The sequence below is a fragment of the Aythya ferina genome (assembly GCF_964211825.1).
Source record: "Aythya ferina genome assembly, chromosome: 3".
NCBI classification, from domain to species: Eukaryota; Metazoa; Chordata; class Aves; order Anseriformes; family Anatidae; genus Aythya; species Aythya ferina.
In genome coordinates this window covers 98192274-98209330 of record NC_140298.1, presented here as the reverse complement: position 1 = coordinate 98209330, position 17057 = coordinate 98192274, and the positions used below count along the sequence as shown (strand labels likewise).

General features: G+C 36.4%; 1 protein-coding gene across 22 annotated transcripts in view; it reads left to right on the top strand.

Moving 5' to 3' along the window:
* The window catches only part of DLGAP2 (DLG associated protein 2), a 478278-nt gene that overhangs the window by 433326 nt on the left and 27895 nt on the right, over positions 1-17057 (top strand). For all 22 annotated transcript variants that reach the window (XM_084515980.1, XM_084515993.1, XM_084515997.1 and 19 more), the window contains one exon: positions 9841-10184. In XM_084515980.1, the coding sequence (XP_084372106.1) occupies positions 9841-10184 (344 nt within the window). The remainder of the gene's footprint in view (positions 1-9840; positions 10185-17057) is intronic.

Genomic DNA, 17057 nt, shown 5'->3' with positions numbered 1-17057 from the left:
ACAGGACCATTATCATAATGCACTGTTAAAATTATTCTACTGTGCAACACTTAAGATTAACTGAGCAAATTGTTTTTCTGGTCCTACTCAGTTTGGAATTCCTTTCTGAAAGTTAAAGAAAATTACAAACTACACACAGTTACTGTGAGAATGTGAACAGAAAACACACAAACAGAAACAATGATAAGCCTACGTCTATGAGTGCATTTCAAGAGGCTGCTGGAAATTATTTGACTTGAGTGATAAGGGTATGTGGGAGGTCAAGAAAAGAGGTTTTTTTTAGTACAGAATGACAGCAATATTGGTTTGCATCTGTTCTACTGAAAAACATTTACAAAATTTCTATTGCTTTCAATGTGAAAAGAGTAACCTGGTAACAGCAGCTCTTAGCTTTTGGAGCTGTTTTTTCTCTTTGTTTCTCACTGTTTTGGTGATGTGACATGCAATCGGTATTCCAGAAAAGCCTTACATGCATTCCATAAATTAGAGTATAGTTCAAGGTAAGTTTTTCTTTCCTGCAACTGAAAAACTGAGATGATGTTCTTTAAGGCAACTTCTATATGTTAGAGGCACATAGGAACTGTTTAGAAGAGCAAAACAGCTGTCAGCACTTCGCTTTGCCATCTACAGGATGCTGGTTAGGCTATAATTTTTCGCTAATTAACTGATCTAAAATAGAACCCTTTGCAACTAGTCCATCAGCAATCCATGAGGTTTGTGTTACCCACATCTCTTTTAACTTTGGCAAAGGCTTCCAGTTTCTGACCTTGATATCTTGTTTGATTTGCATTTCTGTTTTGAGACTAACATTAATTACATTGTCAAAACAGATTTTATCATTTACGTAACATGGGCTGCCTACAGACCTAAGTTTCCTCAATATGGAGGTAATGACTTACGCACTGAATTACTTGATTACACTAATTCCTTTTATACCTCTCTCCTCCAAGTTCTAACTGGGAGACTGCAGTGTGTTCTTAGATTCCAGCTTTTTTCCAAATTTAATGGTCACATTTCCACTTAATTGTTAGTTTCCTGTACAAAATCAGATAGATGTACAGAACTTAAGCTTAAAATTCTGATTATTGAGTCTAACCTAATGCACACACAGATTAATAAAAATATAGCATCCAGTAATTTTGCCTTAACCTGGTAAATTGTTACTGAGGTTATGTGTCGTATAAATGATTTCTTTTCTTCACAAGTGCTATATAGGTTCTATTTAGCAGAGACAGGTCAAAACAAAATGCTGCATAGAAATAACATTTTATATGGGGTTCATATGACTGCAGTTTCTCAGTGACACATCACTTTGAAAAGCAATTTAAAAAAAAAAAAAAAAGTAATTTATAAGAAGCACGAACCCTGCCTGTATCAATAATACATTATGCTAAAGGTCCAAATCCTCAGTTTGTGTGAATTGGTCTGATTCCATTGACTTTCAACATCAACTTCAGCAGGACTAAACAGCATCATCTATCCCAGTGTCTAACATTGTACAATCAATTTTAAAACAATGGAAATACACAAGATTTGTGTTTAGTACTTCTGTGAAGCTTCAAAGGGACCTTGGTCCAAACCATTACTATGAAGTAGGTCCAGGAGAAGGGTTTGGAAGCTGAACTTATCATTTAGGAATGCTGAATTAAGAAATGTAATGTAATTCAGATTTGGCTAGACCCTTAAAATCAAATTCCACGTAGCCTTGCTTTAACAACAAGCTCACAGAGGAGCAGATGCAATGAAGCTCCCACCTTTCCAATGAATGCAGGTAACAGAAGAGAGGAGAGATTATGTCCCAGTGCATGTCAGAGTCCTACCAGAGCCTTCATAGGGACGGAGTGGTTGGATGGAGTACATAGGTTGGATCTCACCTATGTAGGCATTTCAGAATTGTCCTGATCTGAACTGGTTGTCCTTGATTCTATTTACCTGCATTTTTTACCATTCATTGCCTAGTAAAAATAATAATAACGATAATAAAAACATCTAAGATTAAAGTAGAATTTCCCCCACAACTGCTTGTTTTTCTCCTGGGAATTCTAAAGAGATGAGGCAACTTAGAGTTGGATGACTGTCTTTTAAATGGCTAATGTGAGGTGAGATGGATTCCACTTCATAGTTCTCAGACACTGACTGTGTCTTGAAAGTATGATAAAACCAATTGCTACTGTAAAATCCTACTTTAAAAAATGGCACAGGATAAAGGCAGTGCTTTGCTCCCATGGCCTATGACATGAGACCATCACGTTGAGACATAGCAATGTGAGATCATGGTCAATTAACATCTGACTTTAGTGTCTGAAAAATATCCAAGTTTACCTAAACATAATACAAGTAAAAGACCCATCAGGGAGAAAAAAAAAAAAAAAAAAAAAAAAAAAAAAAAAAAAAAAAAAAAAAAAAAAAAAAAGGATAAATAAAGTTATAATAATGCTATAATAAAATTACAATAATAAAGTTATAAATGCTTGCCACCCAGACAATGCTTTGGTTTATGTAGCTTAAGCAAAATGTAGCATCATATAAGCCATGTCGGTAAATCTCATCTGGGTGCAAGTAGTCTTTCTGAGAAAATATCTCATAAAAATATCATCATAGATGTATCAGCTGTTTCTTAGTGCTTGGTCTGGAAAGCAAGAAACAGGATTCTTTTCATAGATATCCAAGCATAAAAATATTTTATCTCGACTGAGATGGAAAGATTCCTGGCTCCTTCACTGGCTAGGATTCACTGTGGAGGACAGAATGGGAAATGGCAGAAAGCAGCAAGATGTGGTAATAAAAACAAAGTAACCCTCTGATTGTGTTTGAGGGAAATCAACCGTAGATTCCATTAAAATTATTAATATATTTAAAAACAAAATTCTCTCTTGAATTTCAAGCACAGTATGACATCGGTAAGTTTTAATGACTATTTTTACAAGGTTTGAATCTCCTTACAGTTCAAAAAAACACTCTCATAACCTTGCAAATGGAGAAACTCTTGAACATGAAAATCCCTCAGAAATGGCAGGATCTTTCACTAGCAAAACAACAAGCAAAAGTGTGTATCTTCCCAGGGAGCAGCAAAGAGAAAGGCTGGAGAAGTCAAGATTATACGAGAATGTGGCATCTTCCTCACCCACTCTACATTCACATGCAGCTGTGGTTTCAATTTAAGTAAGAAGTGGGTGTGTGCTTTGAAGGACAGTCATTTACATTCAGTTAGCACTGCCTAGGGTCAAGTAATGGAGCAAGACATTTTTTTCTGGGTAGAGCCTGAGCACATCATGCTGCAGCATTGAAAAAAGGAAGTAAGCCCCAAATCAAAGGTGTCAGTTTTGAAGTATCAACTGATGGCACATATCTAAAATGGCAGACTGGACCCAAACAGACTAATTTACCTTAACATTTCCCCCTCATTGTAGCTGATCACTTTTTCTTAATTAAGTAACAAGACGCTACACGTATCAAAACTAAGCATTTCTAAATCACCTCATTTGGAGTGAACTTTAAAGGTGCAACTAACCCAAGAAGGAAACCCCTTTTCTAACACTTTAGAAACTGACTTTAGGAAAAACTAGACTGGTTTTGTAAAAATTAAACTGACTTGTGTGATACTTCATTCTCCTTTTAATTATATTTTTCATTGGAAACCAATGTATAATGGGAGATGACAATAGTCACAAATAGGAAGATGTGTCCCAACATCCTCTCTTTTCAATAAGGACCTGCATTCTTATTTTTGGCATGCATGGATTAGTAGAAAAATGATCAAAGAGTTAATCGCTTAGTGTAAAATTAACTCTTTCAGTGGATGGGATGTCTTCTCTCAGAAGTCCTGTTTCATTTATTGATGGTATTGAAATGTTCATCATTCTTTGCTTTGAGAGGTAACTGTTGTACACAAGTGCCTTTTTAATTTAAGAGCAGATCAGAAGTCCTGATGACCATGATGGCACATAATGAGGTAACTTCAGGGCATTTGAAGAACAGCCATGTTATCTATGACTGTGAAAACCTTTGCCTAGAACAACGTTCAGCATGGTCAAAAGGCTATGTAAGCGGAGTAAGCTTTTCACGCAGGGTTAGATTTAACTGTGGCATTTCATTACAGAAAGGTCTCTTTTTCCTCTTCTGAAATGGTTGTGGCGTTAGCATTCACTTTCCCTGTGTGAAACAGAAGACCTAGCGGTAGCCTAGGAGCCCTCACAGTGTTTCTCTTAGTGCTGTGGTTCCTCGGAGAAATCCTGTCTGCCTGCAGCAGCATGCCCCAGGGAGCTCTGCCTCCAGGGCAGCTCCATGCTCCCTGCAGAGTAATTATCCTGCTTCTGAATAAGTTTCCTTGCAAAACTAAAAATACGGTTTACTCCTGCCATGTGTCATAAGGGACAACCATTCCCTTTAATTGATGGTGCGTTTATGTAAATTCATCATCCAGTTAACTTTGTGATCTCAGCCTAAATAATGTTATTTTGACTAAGTGCTTAGTGGTTATATTGATTTGTGAAAGCCCCTCAGGTGATTATATCTGGCAAATGGACCAACAGCAGTGATTTATTAAAAGGCTGCCTTTTGAAAGGTGTTCTGAATGTCACCTACAGCCACTGATATTTCATCAAATGTATCAAGTCTCTCCTGCCTTTTGTCTTTAACTCTCTGTGGATAACCTGAAGTTATATCTGAATTGAATCATTTTAGTCATTTTATTTCTAGTACAAGCTGTGTTTGCACTGAAATATGGGCAGCGTAACTGACTGATTTCTACAGCTATTTCTACAGTAGCAACAGCAACCTTAAGCAAATTTAGTCAAATGCAGTGCAGATTAAGAGGGATATTCTGCTCCAGGTATATCAACTAAATAAAAAAACTTCCAGTTACTTAAGAACTATTGGGAAATTTTCCCTGCAATTCTATTGTATATGTCCAAACCATTAGTTCTCCAGTGCTGTGTTTGCCCTCTTGGTTACATCTGTTTCCATAATACCTGATTCTCTGCTTCTGACTGGTGCTTCCCAGCTGGTATCACAAAGAACATAGAAGAGATTAATGTGCTTTACAGAGCATGTCACTTGTAGCCAGTGCTGTGCCAGATTCCGCACTGACAGGGAATCTTGTGTATGTGCAGGGGGAAGTGGTCATCTGGCCGTTAAGGTATCAAGCATAACTTGCGTGCTGGGAGAAGATAACTGGAGCTGACATAAATGGGCACTGCCCTCTTTGCATAAAGGCAATGATCCTTACAAAAACAAATCGATGTGTTACACCTTTTCCTGCCTGAGAGGCAAATTAATGCACGTTGTGCTGCCATGCTACCTAAACAATTTATACCTGGTTTTCATCATCATTTAGTCTAGCCCACCATGAAGCAGCACAGAACCATTTTGTTTTCCCTCCATTTGTCTTCAAATGTCCTTTCCTAAAGGAAGATCCAGTGGAGCTGATTACACATATTTATACTGAAGCGGGGCAAGTGCCTGAACAGTTAATGCTTTGATTCAAATGGAAGTCGGAAATAGCCATGCAGTTAGAATTAGAAGAATGTTTTTTGACAATTTTTATCTTTTTTATTATTATTATTAGCTAACAGATGGAGACAGACTGTATCCTCTGATTTCCAAAAATAATTTTTCCTGCTTTATTAAAAAAAAAGACCAAAAAATATCTGCTTTCTATATTAAGATTGCCTTTGAATACAACAGGAAGGAAAGATTCAATTTCTTTTTCATAATTCCTTCTGTGTTCAGTTTAAACATTAAAAAGATATATTTTCCTCTTATGCTGTCTACTCTTTTTCTCTTTGCATTTCAGAGCAGCTGCAGATTTTACAAATTGATTAACAGTGTGGCAGAATGGCATTGTTTTTGCTTTGCTTGAGCCTCATTCTTCGGCAGCAGGACTGGTGAAATATCAGGAGTGCCCAGCATGTGCACACCAAAACTCCTCAGAAAACAGTAAAAAAAATGAACAGAAATCTCGTGTCATGTTCTGTGAGCCCTGAAAAAAAAAAAAAATATCCATTATCCAGGATTTCTGTTTTGCACATCAAAATATGAATCATGACTCTACTTATGCCGATGTCCACAACTTAAATCAGTCTTAAGTTGTACTGAGGGAGCTCTGCCCTCCTGGTGCTCTGTTTTGCATGTTCCCATCCTCATGCTATATTTTCTCTGCAGTTGTTGTGCTGGCTTTGACACCCTGCTTGTCCCCTGACACCCTGACTGAAGACTAGGATGCTCCTTCCCCATTTATCCCAGTTCAGTTTTCTGCCCCAACTCCCTGTAAGGCCTTAGGCACCGCCCTTGGCCAACCCTCAGTGCTGGGTTTGCAAAACCCACTACAGCTCTGGAGTTTGTAGGCTGATGGACCAAAACATGGGGAAGGCAGGAAGCAACACTGAGGAGGTTTTATATGTTTACTTTGAACTAATAACCAATAAGACCAATAAAATTTGCAAAGTAGCAAATCATGCAAAGCTGACAGGAGCTTCTCTCCATCAGTATAAGAAGGGGATGAGAAATGGAAAGGAAGTTCCTTCCCTATTAGGAAAAGGAAATTCCAATATATGGACTTCCCATGGTACTTCTGTCCACTGGGGACAAGAATTAGAGCAGATACAAACAGACATTACTTCTGATAACAGGAACATTCACTGACATAACAATTAATTACAAAAATATTTGAAAGTGACATAAAATTTCACGCTTTGGATCTTAAGTCAACACTTATTATTAGAGACCTAAGACCAAGAATGAACAATAAAACATGGGTTTTATGGTTACTTTCCTCCTGTAGCATATTCTTAATTTATTATAGTTATCTAAGTCAGTAACACATACCAAGATTATCTAAGACAAGTCTCAGTCACATTATTCATTTAAGTTAGCCTATTTACTTCCCTGGAACAGCTTGAGTGATTAAAGCAAATAGAATTTAGTGGTAAGATTTGCCTCACAAATTCACGCCTCCATCCTCTTACCTGATTTTGTTAGTCTCCAATTAGTCCCAGATTTCTGTGGCTCTGAAACTGTTGTTCCATATATGAACTCATTAACTGTGCAGAGATGGATTTGTTATTCCCTGCTCTACATTTGATCTCTGTGATTGTAGCTTAGAAATTAGCTGGATTTCTTTCTGCCATATTTCACTGTGAATATGTATGTAGTTTCTCATGGACTTTCAGTCTTTCTACTGTTTACTTCTCCTTGAATATGCTTGTGGCTTTTTTGTTTGCTTTTTTAAATCTAATTCCTTTTTAGTGTTCATGATCAAATGCTTGTCAGAATACCACAGTAACAGCAATACTTAGTGAATCTAAGATGTATCACCCCACTGAAAAAATCAAGAATTTCCAAAATACGATGTTCAGTCCTAGGGAGGAAAAAAAAAAAAAAGAGCAAGTGACTGCTTTGCTGTTTTGTTTTTTCCACATGGAGAATCAATCTTTTTTTAAAAATGTAAATGAAAATGAAGTAGCTATGAAGGGTTGCCACACAATTTTAACATTTTTAACACTGATGTTAATTAGACAGAAAAGTGATCTGCTACCAGAGTAGCAGGGATACACTTGCTTGTGATGTTTCATTATCACATTCACCATATGTTTCATTATTCACTGGATGGAGATAGTTGGTAAAAAACATTAAATTAGTTATAGAAGTGATAACCCGTCTTATACTATAGATAAAAGTAGATTCCACATGTGGATTTCACTGACTTTATTTTTTCCCATTTTCGCTATTTCTAATGTTTCCCAGCATTTTGATCACTTGCACCTACATTTGCAGGAGGAAATGAGGGAGCAGTATTGTGGCAACTCCTTTAGTGGAAACATTACTTAAAGGCATTTCTTAAGCTCCTAAAACACTGTCATAATTTCCAAGCATTACAGTCTCTCCCTTCTTTCATGAGATTTCTGTATTCCCTAAAGCAGTTGAAAAATATTGGGTTTTTCTTTCTTCTTAACTGCTGGTTACAAAACTGACAGGAGATAAGATTTGTGATAGGACAATGAAACTGCACTTCAGAAATGCACACAGTCCCTGAATCTGAAGAGCATGCTTTCCCATGTTTTCCTCTGTTAAAGCAATTTAGCTCAGGGCAAGACTGTCTTTAAATCTCTACCAGAATTGAGCTACACCAGTATTAATTCAAAATGTGCTTCAAATGAAGGTTTTCACTTCCTAGCTCTGCCTCACTCTCTTTTATTTGTGAACACTGTTTTATTTATGACTATCAAGAAACAAAATTTAAGAACAGCTTTCTCTAGGCTCGCTTTTCTCATATGCTGGCCTAGTCAGTCAGGCTCAGTGGTCCCAAGTATTAGCAAATTCCTAAACCTGTCTCTTCTCTCCAGAGAGCTGCAACACAGAGTGATATTAAAAAGCACAACTGGAAAGGGGCTCCTTGTGACAGCATTGCTTATCACGTCGTGTCTGTATAATGAGAAGAGGAACATTTGTAGGATCTCTATTGGACTTAAGTAACCCCAATTCCAAGGTTACCAGAGTCACCCTTGTAATGTCCAATACATTTAAAAACACCTGAAAAAGGCAAAACTTTATGTTAAGTCATTCTTTATCCTGATCTCTGCATGTATATAATATGCTATTTCAGAATTTTTGATACAAGAAAATATAATAATTTTCTTTATGTTCCTGTAATTATACAGGATGTGATTTGGGTTTGATTTTCCTGTACAGGAATGTAGAAAGCTATATTACAATGCACTTTTGTATCAGTCAATAATTTTATGAATTATATGAGTATGTGTTCTTGGGGGAAAAAACACTTCCACAACAGAAATGCTTATATCAGTACAAGAATAGTACAAAGGGCTTAAGCAATTAGACAACTGAACTGTGTGATATTAATCACTAAATACCTGTCTCTATGAAATCTCAAAAACTTTGTAAGGACACAGTACTGGCAGAATCCTGTATCCTGTAGAGTTTTCTTGCATGTCTTAATGACCCTTTTTCTGCAAGACAGGATACACATCAAAGCAGCCTCAGACATTTTCTGCTCATCAGACTAAAATTCTTACTACTGTTTATGTGTATCCAGTTCTCCTAGCGTTTCAGACCCATTTTTATATCTGTATTTCCATATTATCTGCATCTAAGTATATAACTCTTCAACGTATGTTCTAAGGTTTAAGGCTTACTGCAGGACAACAAATAAAATGTCACTGTTTTTTGTATTATTTATTATTTTATATTGTTACTTTACATGTATCTAGTAGCTTTTCATATAATAAAATATTGCATGCCTGAAATTTCTCATTAAATATATTGTATATTTTTAAAGTAGAGGCTTCTTGTGTAATTAATCAGTCCACCTGGAAGTACTTCAAGAGGTTCAAGCGTGGCATGAAGTTTCTGTTCTGTTCCAGTATATTGACATTACTTTCTTTAATACACTGCATTGATACCAAGCCTACAGTTCAGATTAATATAAGAGAAGAAGAAAAAAAAATCCCTTTATTTCTCTTATCAGCTTTACCCCATGCAGAAACCACCTCAGCAGCTCTAGCATGTACCTACCCAGCCCTAGTATCGAGGCTCAGACACACACACACAAATCCTCACTAACTCCCTTTCATCTTCACCATAATCTGGGACTCCCATTTCCACCCCTTGCTTCCTGGTTGAAATAAAATGTTGCTATGGATACCCATCTGACTCCGAGAGATGCTTTGAACTAACGGCAAGGTTCACAAGGAGCACTATGTTGTAGCATCTTCATTTTTAAGTAACATAACCTTAAAGTTAAGGTGAAAATGTTGTGAGTTTTCCACCAGACTAATCTCGATTTCTCTCTTTTTCTACTTTTATTTTTAATTCTTTCCATAGCTGTAACTTACACAAGTTACAAAAAAACACCGCCGCCGGTACCCCCACGTACCACATCCAAGCCACTGATCTCAGTCACGGCTCAGAGCAGCACAGAATCCACCCAGGATGCATACCATGACAGCCGGACTCAGAGGATTTCCCCATGGCCTCAGGACGGCCGAGGGATGTACAACTCCACAGACAGTTTGGACAGTAACAAGGCTATGAATCTTGCCTTGGAGACTGCAGCTGCACAGCGCCACGCATCAGAGGGTGCCTCCATACGAACCAGTGACAAGGCCATCCTCGTGACAAAAGCAGAGGAGTTTCTCAAGAGCCGGCGTTCCTCTATAGGGATCCAGGTAGCCTATCATTAGCATCTGTTTTGTGATGAATTGCTTGCCTTCTTTCTGCAAATAGCATAGAATGAGTCATTCAGCTTCGCTGGATCTAATAATCTAACAAACAACCCCTGGCTGCCTGGCGTTAATTGTAATTCACATCATGGCGACATGGCTGTGCGGGGAAGTCTTCCACTAATATGCTGTACCTGGAAGAAAATGAATGAATAAATCTCTAGGGAGGTTACCTGTCATTAGCACTTGATATGAAAATTATATTGCAGAGCTACAGGTGAACAGCATGTTCATCTCCTTCCCTCCATGAATTCAGTCCTTTTTATAGAATTATGCCTGCTTTAAAATGCTTCACTGTATTTTTTCCATTATCTTTCTCTTTTGACCTTGGAAAATGTGTGGTGCTGATGGATCCTCAATAATTATTCTACCTAAAAAGAACATCACCACCCTGCTTTTAGTAACAGGTGTTCTGCTGGGGAGGAGGTACCAAGGAAAGGAAAGGAACTTACTGATACAGCTATGGCATGACCCATAAGGAAATAACATCAACAAGGACAGCCTCTGAGTATTCATCCATTTGCCCACTGTGTAATCATGTCTTGCAAAATGTCTGTCAGACTACAGAAAGTTCAGAAACATCGTGTTGTGTCAAGGGAATGAAATGATTCCCAGTGCAGATTTTGCATGATATTTCCTCTATTGAATGGGAGGCACTAGATAGGTAGTAGTAATAATGTGTTTAAATATCCAGGAAATACCAAGTAGTAATAAAAATCAGAAAGTTGAACTTGCAAAAAGTTCATTCTGTTGAAACACAGGAGTGGATGGAAATTTACCTTTCTGTTCTGCTCTTACTTAGACACAGATTTGATTTTAAGTATGTGATTATCCTCATTTACATCATGGGGTTCACTTTTGTACTTAAAAATCTCTACTTTTGCCAAATCAATAATAGCAGAAATGCTATGTATTATGGCATAGCTACAGATATAGTAGAGATAGCAGCATAGAGAGAGAGCATGCTCTCACTAGGCCTGTGCAACTAAGCCCAGTGAGTGACTGTTCATCTACAAGGAAGTAAGTGCATAAAAGTTATTTTCTTAAAAAGCGAGGATTCCATTTCTGTTACTTTCAAGAGTCAGAGAAAAATATGTGCCTTAACTATGTTACAGTTACCTAGTGAACATCACACTGTAATATAATGTTGCTGTTCCACAACACATTAGACTAACAGGAATACCTAGCCTTTATCAGCAAGCTGCTTGTCCATTTCTTATCATAAAATGTGTTGGCTTCTGCTTCTTTACATACAGAAGAGCAGAATGCAATTTAACAGCAATAGTAAAATATGCAGATTGCTACTATTAAAATGTTTTTAAAGTAATTAGAGTATCCTAAATTGTTCAGAGAAGGAGCTTAGCAGATAAAGGTGAAAAGCTCAAAAGAGCAGCAAGTTATTTTTGGTACCTTTTAGCCTCTGACCTGAAACTTACTCTTCAGAAAAGAATTGTATCTAGCGTTGTTCTTATCTCTTCTTTACAGCAGTCATGCACAGCAGCAATATTTAACATTATGAGTGTCTTGCTTCAGTCTGTCCTGGTATTTCAACAATTAATTCTGAAACTTTGATTACATCACTTGATCCTGTTTCATACTGCAGGTGATAACATCCACTTCTCGATGGGTTCTGACCCGTCTTGTTTTTTGGTGTGTTTAAGAATAAGTGTTTCTAATCTGCAAAAACATCTGTGCAATAATTTCCATGGAAGCAGAGGATCTTCTGTATCAACTCATCATCTGATGCCTGGCCCATAATGCCGGTCCTCAGGTGTATACACTGAAAATGGCAAACGTTGTTTGCAACAGCATATCATAGAAGGATGTGCTGATATCTTATGAGAAGTACTATCTCCTTAGTTGCAACATTTGACATTAAATAAGGTTAGAATTGTGAAATTACTCTTAACACAGTATCCCGGTAGTGTATTTTTGAGCTGTTTGTGTTTGCTTTTTTTTCCTGCAGTGAGTTTCAAACTTCACAGTAGTGCGAAAAATACCTTTCTGCAGCATGTCTAAGCAGAAAATACATTTTGTCATATTTTTGTTGTCTGGTCTGTATGGAATAAAAACACAGGTTAGTATACCCTTATTGCAAACTACATAAACAGTAACTGATATCCCAAAAATACAGCAGAGGTATTTCATTTCTTTTAGATTTCTGCATCAAAGCACCTCAGAAAAGGATGTTTTTTATTTGCATATTTCCTTGATTGACTAAATGACTTGTTTTCTCATTAGCATGCCATGCTAGGGTAATGCATTTAATTTGCATTTATTTGCATTAATTATTTTGCTATCAGGATGGTTAATTTGTGCATTTTTTTGATGTTTCATTCTTTTTACACATTGGTGTGAGAATGTTTGCCCACAAAGATTCATGCAGTAGCAGAGAGGCACAAAGACAGAGAATGACCAGTGCTACCTCTGTGTGGAACTGCTATGGACAAAGCCTAGGGCTGCCATGTTTTTGGGATATATGATTTGTGTACTGTGCATATTGTTAACAAATGTCCTTTTTAAAAATCCTAGCACAGTATGTATGTGCCATAGGATTGGTATGCACGTGCACAGGGAGCCCAGCTCTCTAGGGAAGCATTGGACTTTCTGTAAATTATCAGTAGCATCCAGTTTACTAGGACAGAGAACAGCACAGCCATGGTAACATGGTATGTTAGCCCTATCCAGCTGAGAATTTTGCACACACAAACACAAGCTTCAGAAACAAAGCTTCCCCAAAAAACTACAAAAAGTAGCTGTTGGTCTTAGGTTTGATTTTTTTTTAATACCCATATTTAAATCAAGAGGAATATTTTCAGACATATCAGCAGGAATTTGAAAGAAAAAAAAAAAAAAAAAAGTCAATTCACATATTCAAACAAATTGCAAAATACTGATTCTCGGATTAAAAATATAGTTGGTATTCTTAAGAATATATATATAATAAAGAATTAAACTCTAGTGATACCAGTAACTCTAATCTTTATATCTGTCTTCTTCTATGACAGCTGAAGACTTATCAAAGTATTTGAATTAAAATGGGGGGTAGAGATTGTCTAGACCAGTAAGCCTACAGCAAGGTTATTACTGATATACTTTTTCAGGAAATTTTCTTTGCTCTTTAGCATATCCTATGCTAATAACTAACATTCAAAAACAGCTCTAGCTATAAACCATTTCAAATTAAAAGCATTTGGATTGTAAAATATAAGAGAAAAAATGTCAAGAAATTAGTTTCTCATTTATTTCAAGTATTTCAAAATATGTAGTCCTTTGTTTGTTCTCTGTTTAAAAGACATCAGAACTTCTCCAAATGATCAGAAACCCTGGAAGTAGATGATATGGGAACAAATGTTGTAAGTATGGAGACTGATTCGTGATGATATTTTTGGAGATGAGTACTAATTGTAGCATAGATAATGGACTCTGTCATCTTCATTTATCATCAGGAGATGGATCTTCAAACTATCAAGGGTTGTGGTGTTTTTTTTTCCTCCAGGATCTTCACTGAACAAATTGTTAAAAATCTAAAGCTGTATTCAGGAGGAATAACAACTTGCAACAACTTGCCAGCTTAATTTTTTGTGTCATAAGGTGAACTTTATATATATAATTATCATGTTATGTTAAAAACTTGGTTCAAGAAATTCTGCAGCCTCAAACTGGAATGTACCATTAAGGCAAAGCATTGTACACCCACATAGCGTACTTACCAAGATGAGTATCTACATTTTCTTTGTACTGTTTAGGTTGTACCATCCTTGTCAGTGCTCTACTGCAGTGTACACATAGCAATCAAAAGAATTATTCCCATTGACTTCACTGGTTTTTAAATCATAAATGATCCAATCTTTTAGAGGTAAGCATAAAATCTTTGAGGTTCTCCTAAAATCCTGTTCAGACTGTGCTGCTCCGGGAGACAAGTGTGTGAAGTCCTTGGCCTGTAGAAGTCAACAAAAATTTTGGAAGTGCATCCACGGTACAGAGGCTAAACTTGACCTTTGAAGTTAAGGTCTTTGGTCTTAAGTTTAAACACCCTTATATATATATGAGTGAGAATTCACAGGCTTAGCCCATTAGCGGAGTTCCCAGCCAGTGGCTGCAATTCAGCCTCCTTTAGTGTTAAGGAGCTTAGCAGTTGGAGTAGTTGTTAAAACAAAGCTATGGTTATTTTAAAGACATCTAATTTTTTACTCTTTTCACAAGTTACTGTTGCTCATTTTGTTAAATGCCATTTAACATAATGAGACTTTCTAAGTGGGGAAGGCCCAGAAAGCTGCCTTGCATAACATTTGTTGGTTCAGAACAATTTGCCACATAGCATTGTGGCACCAAAAAATTACGAGTAATCACTGCTGTGTGCATCACTCTATAGTTACTATCTCGTATAAGCTTGACACAAACCCCATTTCTAAACTCTGGCAAGAATTTTTAGCACAAAACACTTTCTTAAAAGATCCGTGGAAATTTCAACCTGTTGTATGATGTATTGTGTAATTAGCACTTATGGTTATTCCATGCAAGGTATTTGACCTGTCCAGATGCTCTGCTGAGAAGTACTAGAGTAGCAAAATTGTGCCTTGTGGTAAGACAAAAAATTATAAGTATACATATGCTTTTTGGCTGATAAATTTTTTCTTTTAGTTAATTAAAGCAGTAGAAGTTAGTACTGTAGTTTTATTTGAAGTACTTTTCCTGCTTTGAAATCACTGCATATAAATGAGATCTCTTTACCTAAGAAGGGTTTTCTGCATTCACAATTGGATTTACTCGAGCTAGTATCAAATGTAGTATTTTCTTTTTTTCTTTTTATTTTTTTTCTCTTGTTACCACTGAGAAGCATATGCAAGAGAGGGAAGGTGAATTATTTTCCTTCCTGTGCATCATCAGAGAGGTTGTTTATTAAATTCTAATTATAGAACACATCAACTACAGCAGTGAAAACCCATTGAGGGCAGTGAAGTTGCATGGGGAGAGATAATGTGGCCTGAAGGACTCTTATTACTAATGCTTATGAGAGAAAAGCAAAAGATACCAGGTTAAAATCTGTTTCCTGATGCACTGCATTTATTAACTTTGAACTTCCCTCAGAGACAGTACGTATTGAAGCTTACTTAGGCTGCAATTTTTAGGACACTGTAATGCTATGTTGCAGTGCTCATGTTTAAGAGCAGAATAATACTTTAACACAAAAGTAAAGATTGCTTTCACACAGCTAAAAATTGCCAGCTAGGAAAGCTTACCAAGAATTTGTGGAAATAGTTTAGTCAGTATACTTCCTTTACTAGAATGAGTGTCTATAAACAAACCAAGATTGATTGTAACAAGTAAGTTATGTGCCATACTGATGTGCACTTGTTCAAATAATTTGGTGTAAATATAATTTATTTGTGGGTCATTTATTACTGAGTCAGTGCCAGTATCTGTTAACTTAGCTTTTAAATTTTGATCTAGATTGTTCAGTATTGACTGGTCACAGAGGTTTTACAGTGTTGTATGCTCCATGGGTCGTTAGCAAAACCAGCGGAGAGGAGTATTGGTAAAACAATTAAGACAGAAGTTATAGCAAAATGCACCAATACACCTACAGAGAATAACATACTATTAGCCCATAAAACATTTTTCAAAGCATAAAGGACCATATTTTAAAGAAATTTTAGTTCTTTGTTTGCAAGACGAGAGGAAGATAATATGATAGTTTAGATGTATTCCCATTCTTCTGCTTTTGGTCAGTTTCTGATGATTTTGTTGATTCCTCTTCTTTGTAAGACTCCCTGTTAACCAGATAGACATGTAATTTGTCACAATATTTTGCTTTGCTGAGATCTTGGCCCAATTTTCAAATATTAAGGCTTTTAGAATACATGTGATGCAAGGCTTTTAAAATACAAAACAATAATGAGTCACGGATACTAACAATAGATCTACATGTATTAAGACCTCTTTAAGTTTCAGGAGACACACAATCAAACCAAACATAAGACTTTTTCTACTCTGTTTATTTGAATCTAGCTTGGCCAATCTGATTTAACTTAAAGAGTTTCCTGCTGTGTTCTAGCAGCGGTCTTTTTACTATCTGTCATGCGGAAATGCAATTTATTTATTCATTTGTTTCTTTGTGAGTGAATATTTTTGTTTCCCATTTTTACTTGCATTGTGCTTCCTCTTTCTAGATTTTTTTGTTTTGATTGTTATAATATTTGCAGTACTAGATTGCACACACACATGAAAAAAAATGTTTGGCATTCTCCTGCTGTTACAAAGCACAGAAAGGAAATGAAAGCATTAAAATATGAAAGCAATTGTCAGGTCATTTAGTCAGTGTCATTCTTGGCAAACTGGAAGGAAAGATAATTTGGTAGGCATTTATATTTATAGGTATCCAATACTATTTCTATTTTGATACCTGGACCATCACTTTCCTGATAATTTTGTTTTGAATAAAATTTTAGAGTATGTTACTTCCGTTATTCTTGTAATTCCAAGTGACAGTTACATATTTTCAGCAAATTATTCAGGGTATACATCTAGGTGAAATACAAATAAGAAAGTACTTAAAAACAGGTAAATGAAAAGGAATTTTCCTGGACATGTTACATAAATGGAAAGACACCAGCCCATCCCAAATATAAAAGGGAAATTGGCGTCCACGCAGAAGAAGAGTTCAAAAGAGACATGCTATATGTTACTAAACCAATGTAGTTGGCAAAAACAGATATGCTTTTGATATGCAAAATGGAAGAAAAGCATGTGTTGCCAGTCTGCCTGCTTTGTTCTGACAATATCAGTTGGTGAAACTGATCTTCTCCATATGGACGT